Source organism: Scomber scombrus, chromosome 17, assembly GCF_963691925.1.
Source record: "Scomber scombrus chromosome 17, fScoSco1.1, whole genome shotgun sequence".
Lineage (NCBI taxonomy): Eukaryota > Metazoa > Chordata > Actinopteri > Scombriformes > Scombridae > Scomber > Scomber scombrus.
The window spans coordinates 10,672,013-10,684,297 of NC_084986.1; the positions used below are offsets into that span (position 1 = coordinate 10,672,013).

Below are 12,285 nucleotides of genomic sequence, written 5' to 3' on the forward strand. Positions count from 1 at the left end.
ACACTATACTTCCAATCCACTACATTTCAAAGGGAAATATTGTACTTTTTAGTGCACTACATTTATTTTACAGTTTACATTACTTTTCAGATGAAGATATATATATATATATATATATATATATATATATATATATATATATATAACAAGCTTTTAAAATACAACACATTGTTATGGATGAAACAGCTTTTGTTGTATTACAAAAAGCAGTGTGTAGTTGGGCTCGCATTTCAGATGTCTATGAACTGTTATGTTAACAGCTTCACCAAATAGGGATTCCCCCCCTCAAACTCTCACATGCCTTCATTTCAATAAATATTCAAATAATCCCATGTTTCACCAAAAATGAAAGATAAGAGAAAAAGTCAAAAAACTGAAAACAGATTTATGTTAGGAACCACTGGACTAAACTAGCTATCTGTTAGAGTGTAAACTAGCTCCACCTCCAGCAGCTACAACAGTAACATGTTGCTCTAACACTGATGCTTCAGTATTAATAATCTAATGTCATATAATAATATATAAATCAGAGGGACCAAACCACTACTTTTACTGCATATCAAGCTGATAATACTTATGTACTTTTACTTTCATAGGATTTTTCATGCAGGATTTTTACATTACTGTATTGGTACTTTTACTGAAGTAGAGTAGAGAAGAGTACTTCTTACACCACTGTATTTCAGACATACAAATTTACAAGGTCACTTAATATGTTTTTCTGTCATCCACTTAAAATCCCCTGCAGCATTGTTTTTCTGTTCTAGTTAGGTATTCACTTCTAGTGAGGGTGTTCTCACTGTATATGATCAAGTCTGTAAAGTTCCTCCAGCAGGATAAACTGTCATTGCATGACATAAACTGTCATGCGTAACAATCTCCACAGGAGGTCAGTAGTGAGACAGCATGCGCAGATCAGGGTCAGACACGCTTTGACCTCTGCAGTTGCTGTAGGTACTTATCAGGCTGTACACTACATAGTCATCTGTTAATTTAAATTCAGCATGAGACAGGTGTCGACCCTCTCTTGCCTCTCTCCCATGTTTCCCTCTCCCTGACATGTCCTCTGTCAGCAGAGTCATTATCTGTCTTTGGCCTTTATCCCTGTTCAGGCCTCATGGCATTAGGAATGTCCAACACACACACACATACACACACACAGACACACACACACACACACACACACACGCACACCGCAGGGCCTAAGTGTCGGTTACACAGGGATAATAGCAGCCAGAGTGGGGCAGGCGATTAGTGTCGCATGATAATATAACCAGCTACACACTTTGACCTTAGAGGCCTCTCATTGGCTGATTCAATTGGCTCTTTTGTAGTAAAGGACCCAGTGTATGGAAATTAGACTGTAGGTTGAAATCAATGGGTGTGTGAGGATTTCTTGTGTTGCCTTTAGGGATTTTGAAAAACATTTTTTATTGAATAGCTTTTATAAATAAATCTGACCTTAATTCATCACCCCTTATGTTGGTAAATGTAGTACAGTGAACTACTTAAAAGTACTTGATCTTGTGCTTGAATGTTTTTTTTCCAGCTTTTAGCAAAAAGGTTAACGCAAAAGCACTTCTAATTTTACATAGGTCAGTTTCTGATAAAAGAGGGCTCTTTTTTTGAAAAAGCAAAAGTTACTATGAAACAAGCAAAAATCACCCATCTAATCATTATTAATTAGATGTTCTTTTAAATACTATTAATTATTTTATTATAGATGAATATGCCAATTATTCCTCACTTACATTACTAATTGTTTCATATGTAATCATCACAGATTCCCAGAACTGAAAGTGACATAAAGTGTCTTGTTTTGTCTGACAAACAGTACAAACCACAAAGATGTTCAGTTTACTAATCAAACAGAAATGAGCAGCAAACCATTTAGAAGATGGAACTAGAAAATCTTCTGCATTTTTTTCTTGGATAATGACTTAATCAAATCAAATCAAATCATTTATCAAAATATTTGCAGATACTTTCTGTTAATTGATTTGCAAGTCATCTTTTCTTCTTTTCAGCTCTAAACCCACCTTCATCCAGAAGAGCTTTTTTTAAAATAAAGACAATCACTGATTTGTGAAATTAAGGGAATGTCAAAGAAATATGAAAGGTGATACTGACAGGCAAAGAAAGATGAAACCTGCAGCTTCGGTTCTGATTAAAGTTAACATATGTTCCTTTTTTCATTTAGGGACTTGTAGTGGTTACTCAGGCATGCTTTACCATCTTTGATTTGAATTTACAAAATTGGAAAACTTACAAAAAAATGAATGTACTGGAAAGCTATTTTTTTAACCTTCTGTGGAAAAGAGGACTTCCGCTAAATGGCCAGAAAGCTTGACAGATCAGCAATGGGAAGCATCTGGTAGAAAAATAATCAATCCAGCAAATGCAAAATAGACAGAAAGCCAGATTACTCTGGGGGAGACCCTGACTCAATCGCCTAACTGGCTTTTCACCTGCTCCTGTTGTCTTTCTCTGTTGGGCTAATTATCACGTCCGGCTTATTGTCCTCTTGATGACTCTTATTAATCAAGTTGTGCTCCCTAATCTCTGAATCTCATCATCCTTTATGTACAACAGGGCTGGCCACACCGGATGGTATCCTGATGTAAGCTCTTTTGGGGAGTGTAATTGTGTGCTTGTCTGCAACTTTGCATGCAACAGCAAATTGTGCGAGCCTACCCTGCCATGTTTTCTTGTCAGGGCCGTGCCTTTTCTCAGCACACAGGTCAGTTATTGTTACTCATCGGTTTCCTCCATGAAGCAGTTTGCAGGGAGGATTTATGCAACTTATCTTGCAGGAAGTTGTTCTTGGGCCTTTTATGTCTAAGGCCTCCCTGACCCCTTTGTGCATGCTGTGTGTGTGTGTCTGCAATACACAAACACAGACACACAAACACATGTCAGAGTCTCGTCCTCCCCTTGCTGATGGCTTCAGATGGCTTACCGGGTCCTTAATCTGTCCTCTGAGTGACATCACCCTCTCCCTGCACCCTTGCAAAACAGCGGGCGAGAGGGAGGGAGGGAAAAGCGAGAGGTGGTTTAGGAAAGGTGAATTAGCTCAGTAGTGGTTGACGAAGACGAGGAGACTATAGTGTGTGACAGGGGATCACAGCCACACAGTCTGTCAGGTCCATGGCAACGGGCACAGCAGAGGCACACATGGAGGAGCTGGTGGATCAGGGTCTGGGGATGGAGGAGACGGCCCACGACAGCCTGCTCAGGAGGCCCTCATTGAAAGAGATCTACCACAGCGATTCACTGCTGGCACCCGACACTGACTTCATGACAGGTACAGAGTTCAGCAAGTTTAGATGTTAAAGGGCCAATTAACCCTGATTACAAAAATAATCTAACTTGCTTCTATTAGTATGTAGCTATGTAGATGGTTTTGTTTTTATCTGCCAAGGTATTCAGATATCTGTCTCCAGTATTTGTATTTGAATGGTCAAACCTGTGTAAATGAAACCTAAAATTACTGCAAGACACCACTATAAGCCAGTCAAAAAAGGGAACTGTCCCTTTAAAGTGTTCTTTATAAAGGGATGAATACACTTCCTGCAACTTATTGTGTGCACATAATGTTACATACATTTCCAAGGTAAAACATTTGTATTACTTATGAGTGTGTATGGCAAGAAAAAGAACAGATGAACGTCCACTGTTGTCAAAAAATGTAAATGTGGACCCTATACATGTACCACTCATTGACTGAAATCAGTTAGTTGAAAATGACTAAAGTGATGGTTTGTCTTATATATGGCCTATGGCTGAACTTCAGAGGACTTTTGAGACTCTCATGTGTCTTAAGAGTTATGATTTTTTATTAAGTTGTCAGACATTTTACAAAAACCTTGTATTGCCAATTTTTAAATTAAATCATCTGTTTCAAGTGGGATTACAAAAGCCTTTATAACCCCGCTCAAAGAAAAGAAAATGAAAAAAGGTTTATTAACAGACTTTATTTAATCAGGCATATTGGTTAAAAATCCGACTGGTTATAGCCTCACATGATCCTCATGATTATACCTGGTACTCTACTGTACATAAAAAAGAAAAGCCATATTTTGTCTTCTTTATTTGCACTGCAGCTTTTCACTTTAACCTCTAAAATTATTGTTTTGAACAATCAACTTAGACTTGAACTCTTGTCCTGCATATCTGTCAAAGAATCACGGTCAAATTGTGGGTGTTATGGAATTTGCCTCGGATGAGGAGATTTAGGGAAATGCCTGGTCCCCCCTGGGGATATTAGTATCAGCGGACTAATATGTGAAGGATTGCTTTTGCACACGTGGCTTGTGTGTGTCAGCATGCAGCATGCTGATATGAGCAGACAGATGCTGTTCTTTCATTCAAGAAACACCATCTGCAGGCAGAGATTAAAATACTCTGCTGCTTCTCCACGCTGCAGCTATGCCTACGTATTCTAATTTAACTAAGATGTATAAGAGGCATATGAATTTTGAAACTGTTAGTGCGGCCCTGGCTGTGTGTATATCTGTGGATGTGCATGTGTGAATCAGAGACACAGAAACAGACTTAATGAATGCGTTTGTATGTGTGTTTACATTTGCACGAAAGGCATCCAGGGAGCTTGTTCTTTGTATAGCTGAGTTAGTGCAGAGATTGAGCTTTGGGCTGCTAATTCCCTTTTACAGCACTGGGATTATGTGCTATTCTAATCCCAGTCCCATATGGGGTGTGTGGAGGTGGCACGAGGATGATGTCACGGTCAGGACAAGAGGAGAAACAGAAAATCACAGGCCTACACTCTCCATGAGAGACAGATTACTGCTGGCTGCATGCTCGAGTGATTACACTGAAAGTCTTTGCTCACAGCAGATCATCGCTGTCAGGGGGAAAAACATATATCTCATGAGAGTTACATCGTCCCCAAAAATTGAGGAAAAGTCCATTTTTGGAGTTCATTGGAGAGGATGCATTTTAGAAACTATTCAGCAGGTCTCAAGGCTTCATAGACACTAAATTCTGGAAAAACTTCTCAAGCATAACAGCATCAGGCAGCAGTTTAGTTTAGTTGGTTCCCAACTTTTTTGTCTGGTGTGTTTCCACAGCCTTGGTCTCAAATACTCCGTCATCGACGCCACCCATCGTGTTCCATTTTAATCTAGTTATATTAAGGTTATGTCCACTATGCGAATGACTAATGACTAATTTTGCATATGGTTGAACCATGCTTAGGTATATTTAAATTTGCACTTGGTGTTGCTGAAGCTAGACCTCTCAACACTTTTGGGGTGAGGGTGCTAGGATGGTCAGACAGGTGATTTACATTGACTTGGTGATAACTGAAGTGATTACCCAATAGGATGCTGTGCTTTGCCCCTGATGAAAACAGTGGTCGAAATGTTAGGCCTTTATTTATTATGTTATTGAAGTATAATAAGACAAAGTCTGTGTGCGGTCCTCCTCTTTTATACCTCTCAATGCTTTATCCAGTAATTTTCACATCTATTCTTTTAGCAGGACTAGCTAAAAGATAGCTAGGCTGATTTTAGCTATCTGTTTCAACTGTTTATATCCATGACTATCTCATCTTTAAAAATTATTTGAATTGCCTACTAACTACTTTTTACAACCTTGTAGTTGCTGATCATGTTTCATGTGCTATTGCTTTTTTAATCAAATTGTAATTTCTATTTAATCAAATTAGTGGAGCTACTCCACAATCTTTCCACATACCCCCTGGGAACAGCAGAAGTGCCCCCTGGGGGACAAGTACCCCTGGTGGGGAATCAGTGGATTAGCTTGAGTAAAAAAATACACATATGGACACAGATTATGCAATTGATCCCTTTTGTTGATAATCAATTTTAAGTGACAACTGCAAGGAAATGACACTTCATCACACCTCTGTTCTGCAACTACAGTAAAGCATGAATTTGTGTCTTCTTTTATGTCTTCCTCCTCCTCCCTATCAAGATGTTTACTGCAGCACAACAGAAGAACCAGCCACATTCAGGTTTACTTCTGCTGTTTCCTCTCTCTGTCTCCATCTCTCACAGTGACATGGGGCTTATGTGTGGGGGCGGGGTCAAAGAGGCTCAGTCTGAGGGATTATCATTGTACCGTGCACACCCACACACACACACGCAAGTATTCGCGCACAAACACACATGCACAGACAATTTAGGCTGAATTGGACGACTGCTGAGTTTTTAAGCATGATCAGCCCCACCCCCACATTTATACACACACACACACACACACACACACACACACACACACACACACACACACACACACACACACACACACACACACACACACACACACACACACACACAAACACTATGAACAGAGGGCTTTAAGCTCTGTCATACACATCACCATGTCCCAGTGTGTGTCAGGCGACCACCGTGGAAACATGAGAGGATCAAAACATCAGTAACCTCATCTCCTGCTGCAGAAAAACCTGGATACTGTAAATACAGAAGTGGACAAAAACACCAGAAAGGCTGCTCTGTGAGTGTGTGTCGCTGTGTGTATGTGTGTGTGTGTGTGTGTGTGACATAAGTGGAGCAAAGGAGATGAGATCTTAGTGGACACCAGCCAGTGGATCAAAATCAGATGGAGGCAGAGCCAGCCTATATGACTGAAGCCAGAGAAGGAAAAAGGGGAGAGAGAGTATGCTCGCGAGAGGAGAGGAAGAGGAGGAAGACTTCTGGGGTGATGGAGGAAGGTCCACCGGGACGACAGAGACACCCTGACGACTCATCAGTGTCCAGTGTCTCCCACGGTATTCACATCTGAACTGTTGTTACTGTGTGAGACTGCGGATGGCTGGTGATGATTACCAGCAGTTTAAAGAAAAGTTTAAAGGAGCAGAAATTGTTTGGCAGAGAAATTAAAGTGTGTTAGTGACAGTTGAAAGTGTTTTGATTGTGTGCTGGGCTACCTTTGTTTACACGCTGCTTTGCGATCATCTGTGTCCAGCTGTGCTTTGACCTCATTAGCTTGATTTCTACTATACATGCAAGAACAGGGGATTTTAAAGAGATTATTTCATTCTGTGTAAAATTTAAAAACACTCTGATTATATGTAACATTTTGTTCCCACAAGAGATTAGCCTTAAAATAGCCTTTTATAGTAGAGTTCACCTAATGAATTATGCTTTGGCTGTAGTTTTCACAGATTGTCCTTTACCAAACAGTCCTGTATATTAATTCTTTACTTGGCACCTTCCTCTCCCACTCTGTGTGTGTGTGTGTGTGTGTGTGTGTGTGTGTGTGTGTGTGTGTGTGTGTGTGTGTGTGTGTGTGTGTGTGTGTGTGTGTGTGTGTGTGTGTGTGTGTGTGTGTGTGTGTGTGTGGTTGTGTGTGTGTGGTTGTGTCACTGTGACCCTCTAAAGCATCGCTTGGTTAACAAGGTCTTTTGCTCTGGTTTCTTGTTTGTTTTACTCTAAAATGTGCATCTTTAAACAAATAGACATGGTTTGGAGGCAAGTAAATGCTGTTTTGTTTTTTATTGGACTAACACTATCTTTAAACACGTCAGCAGTTATGTAATGGCTTTGAAAAAGCATGGCAAGTGAACAACATAATCTGTCTTTCTATCTTGTAACCAGATCTCCTGTTTGAACTCACTCCTGTTCCTGCAGATGACCACAGCTCGGCGGCCAGCGGCCTGGATGTGGTTGACCGGCTGACCTATCTGGAGCAAAGGATGCAGATGCAGGAGGATGAAATCCAGCTGTTGAAGATGGCTCTGGCTGATGTGCTCAAGAGACTCAACATCTCTGAGGAGCACCAGGCTGCTGCTGCTGCAGCTGCTGGAAGGAGAACACCAGGAGCCAAACGTGAGTGAAGATCAATGTTTTGATTTGCTTTATTGTCATTATTTACGCTTCAGTTTATTGATGTGAGGTTTGTCGATGTGGAGAACACCCTTTTATCTGTCCTTTTAGTAGGACATTGATTTTCCTATGGATCGTTGTTTGCAATGGCTGTTTTCATCAGCTTAACTAAAATTAGTCACTGTAAACCAGTGTTGTTCAATGTGCATGGGGCATTTATAGTACACACGCAATTATCTTTTAGTGACAGGGGTACTATTACATTGTACGCTCAGACCACATAGCTCAGAACTCTGACAACTCAATTTGAGGGCTGCTTGCTCTGATATGTACATTTTGAGGGTGCAACTAAATTATTATTTTCAGTATCAAACAGTTGGTTGGCTGACAGTTGGTTCCCTTTTATTTATAAAATGTCAGAAAAAAGTGGAAACGCCTGTTGGGATTTACTGAAACCCAGGTTGATGTCATCAATCAACTCATGTTCAATCAAGTATTTAAACACAAATATATTTAGATTACTATTGCATAAGACAAGGAAAAGAGAATAATCAAAGATTCAAAGATTATTTTTCTGTCAGTAAACTAATCGAACTTAATTGCATCATTCCTAATACCTTCCTGTATATTTTTTATTAAGTACATATGAAGATTATCAACTAATATAATTATATCTGATTACAGTAATCCATCTAGTGTTTGGCTTTATACGTCAGTATATGTTTCCTAGACCAAAAGTCAGAATCTGAAAACCTGGGGAAAAAACCTGATAATGTGTAGTATACATGACATAAAATATCTATTTGTATGTATACAAACAGACATGTATACATGATCAAGTTCCAGTTATTTCATTTTCTACTATTTTATTTAACCAGACAAAAAACAGATCAGTCACATCAGCCAGTAAAGCAAAAAAATCTGCAGATTTAAGATAACAGCAAATAATACATTCAAATAAACCACATAATTACACCCTTTTACCCTACATACACAAACTCACATATATCATACTCACCGCTGTATGTGTGTGTGTGTGTGTGTGTGTGTGTGTGTGTGTGTGTGTGTGTGTGTGTGTGTGTGTGTGTGTGTGTGTGTGTGTGTGTGTGTGTGTGTGTGTCCACAGCCAGGCCAGTGTCTCTGGCTCTGCCCTCCAGACCGCCCATGATGACCTCCAGCACTGCCTCCCTGAAGAAGAGCTCCACGCTGCCCTCCAGCTCCACAGCCAGAAACTACAGCCCGACATCGTCCCGGAGGTATTACACTGCTGCTCAGTAATTTCATGTAATGAAACAGATGTATGTAATATAAAAGAGCAGTTTTAATATTTAAAGCACATCATGTTGGTGTTTTCCGAGCTGATTAAACAAATGCTCGTTTACGTAAGTCTACTTCCTCTAATTTAGTTTCCATACAGTAAAACAAAGGTTAAAATTGTTAATTGACTTCTCAATTCATTGCTCACAATACAAATCAATCGCAGTGGCAATTCTTCTAAATCCTCTGACAACACTCTTCATAAATTAAACCCGGGGCAACGAGTAAGTGACTGCACATTGATGCAAAAACAACCCAGCTCACGATGAAGCTTTAGTCTCATTATCTAACATGCAAAAAGCAATCAGCAGGTACCCTCCATTATCCCAAGAAACACTGCACATGGATGCTCAATAATTATTCCAATGCTCTCCTTTATTTCAAAGCTATAAAGCAGCAAACCATTTCTGCACATCTCTTCCTATCAATTACCTTTCGAATGATACTGCCATTAGATACCATTAGTCAGAGCGCATGATAGGTTTTCTCTGTGGTACCTTAATGTGCGATTGCTATATCTGGGGTATGCTGATATAATTGCACAGGGAGGGGTAAATCTCCATTCACTTAAACCTGTTCTTTTAGTGTTACAATGGAGTGAGGATCATCATCATCATCATCATCATCATCATCATCATCATCATCATCATCATCGCTGTCATCATTAGAAACACTGGAGCATTTCTCCCCACTAATTAATCTCATCTTACCTTCTGCATTTTCCCCCTCTCTCCCTCATATTGATCAATCAATCTTTAATCAATCAATTTTTATTTGTATAGCGCCAAATCACAACAAAGTCATCTCATTGATACATTGATTCTTTTGCATCTTCTCTTTACTTGATGCCTTCAGGTGCTTCCTTTTTTTATTATAAAGTTTTTTAAAAAAAACTATATTTGAATGCTTACATTTCAACATTGCACATAATACTTACAGGCAAGTGCAAATTATGTTGCTCCCAAGAGGCAACAGATTAAAACATTTTTAGTTTCATGGTAAAAGCTTGAACTCACTTTCCATTAACACTGCTACATGTTACCAGTAAACTGCAGCTACATTCCTTCAATTTCGTGGCTAAAATGTTTACTCATCTTTGTATTTTGATCATAAATTTGTATGTCATCTCCTGTGCAGGGAATACAGGGCACATTTCAGTCCAAGTTTGAGATTTACACTGTTTAAAAAACCTACCTAAAAAAAGATAGAACATGACCATATATTTGTTTTCTCTGCCTTTAAGCAGTGTGAAGAGCCCACCAGGTAGTGTGAAGGACAGTCCGTGCAAGACTGCCAAAGCACGACCCTCCACTACAGCCTCAACCTCTAAGAAAGTCCATGAAGGGTAAGCTGCTGTTCCTCTTAACTCATATTCTGTAAACAGGACTTGACTTAATCATACCATGAAATTAAAAGTTGCGTTTCTGTGTAGTTATTGTGCCCCTGAGTGTACTGTACTGATATCTAACATATGCCTTTCCAAATATATAGTAAAAAATACATTTTCACAATACCATTTATCAAAATCCTTCCCTTTTTTCTGCCTGTACAGTGTGGGTTTTTTTCTTTTCCACATACACTTCTTCTATTCCAAGATATAAATACATTTCATTTGTTTTTGGGGTGATCCAGTTGACCAACCTGGTTGATCAAGATGCAGTCAATTCTCTCAAATCAAGTCAAAGTTATGTCTGTCCCAAAGGTCCTGTTTTATCTGAAAGCAATGCAAAACAACAGATAAAGATTACATTCTCAAAGCCTGTACATAGGACCTTTAACTGTTATGTCAATCTGAAACTGATCTGCCCATCTGTGATGAGATGCCATGTTACACTATTACATTATTCTCACATTGTGTTTATCAACTGTGCTCCGTAGCGTTTAATACAAAAAAATATGTGCAGTTGCAGAATTTACTCTTACAATATATATTTTTTTAATTTTCCAACTCTGTCTTTCTGTGTTACTGCATCTCTCACACTGTTTGGTCTCTCCTTCTTTTGTCCTTCTGCTGCCTCAATATCACATTTTCCTCATTACAGCAGCAGCAAGTCCAAGGAGGCTGCAGTAAGTCTGGGTAAGAGAGCTCTGGTCTTTGCTTCCCTGCAGTTGTTTTTTTCCAGGCTGTAACTGGCAGTATTCAGTTACTTAAAAAGAATGTGAAACAGCTGTCTAAGCCTATATAAAATAGAGATAAGTGATTTAGCATCAACATGATCTGTTTGCTACATGCAAATAACTACAATCTGACCTCTCTTTTGGTGCAGGGACGAGGCGTGTGACACAATGCAAAGGTAGGATTCATCCCTGACTCCAGACTAATTCGTAACTCCTAAAAATACAAGAAATACTCATTTATATCTATACTATACTGGAAAGTTAAGAGAGTAGTGGTTGAGCTGTTTTTTTCCTCATCTCACCTTGACATCTGTACCTCCCCTCAACCCTTGCCCCCTGTTTTTGTCTCCCATTTATCACTTCTTTAAAACATCCACACTGTCCGCCCTGTCGCTCTTCCTACTGTCTGACCTCCACGTCGTCTGCCTCCTCACCTCATTTCACCACTTCACTTAGTGACTATGCAGATCTATCTGAGCCCCCTCCCAAGAAAGACTGGGTCTTCTGAGGACGCAAAATCCGCAGCCACAGTGCCTGCCAATGGCGGGCGCCTGGCCACACCTAACAACTCCCAGGCGAAGGGGGGCACCAAGCTAGAGATGAGGAGGAAAAACCCATCCTTCACCTTAAACCTCCAGAAAACCACAACCAGTCAGAACACACCGCAGGAAACAACCAGTTACAAAAGCCCACTTAAATCCCCCAGCCAGTACTTCCAGATCTGCTACTGAGGCGAGAGGAAGAAGAAGTCTTCTGCCTCTTAGCACAAATTTGAAGTCATTGAGTTTACTAAAGCACGAGGTCGAACAAATGAGTAACCAGAAACTGCAAATAAAGACTTTCTTTCAGTGTTGACAAAAGAAGAAAAAGATTTTTTTTTAAATGTGGAAGATGGGAAAAGAAGGGATGAGATGATTTTTCTCTGTAGCTCATCCATTGTTGAGTTTATGGTATGTAAACAATATGAGCACTTGCAGCAATTTGTAACATTTCCATTTAGACGTCTGGCTTCATAGTG

At 39.7% G+C, this 12,285-nt stretch overlaps 1 protein-coding gene across 1 annotated transcript; it reads left to right on the plus strand.

The window, feature by feature from the left end:
- The first annotated feature begins 3,147 nt into the window (after positions 1-3,147).
- LOC133998097 (echinoderm microtubule-associated protein-like 1) lies at positions 3,148-11,998 on the plus strand. Its single transcript, XM_062437847.1, has 7 exons — positions 3,148-3,304; positions 7,638-7,835; positions 8,959-9,088; positions 10,393-10,494; positions 11,198-11,226; positions 11,417-11,443; positions 11,724-11,998. The coding sequence occupies exons 1-7, from the start codon at positions 3,148-3,150 to the stop codon at positions 11,996-11,998; spliced, it is 918 nt and encodes a 305-aa protein (XP_062293831.1).
- Positions 11,999-12,285: the final 287 nt, after the last annotated feature.

Bases quoted from the DNA above. Each gene is read 5' to 3' on its own strand.
- LOC133998097 (XM_062437847.1), top strand. From the start codon at position 3,148: ATGGCAACGGGCACAGCAGAGGCACACATGGAGGAGCTGGTGGATCAG. The intron at 3,305-7,637 runs GTACAGAGTTCA...CTGTTCCTGCAG, and splicing joins CGACACTGACTTCATGACAG to ATGACCACAGCTCGGCGGCC. The intron at 11,227-11,416 runs GTAAGAGAGCTC...CTTTTGGTGCAG, and splicing joins GGAGGCTGCAGTAAGTCTGG to GGACGAGGCGTGTGACACAA.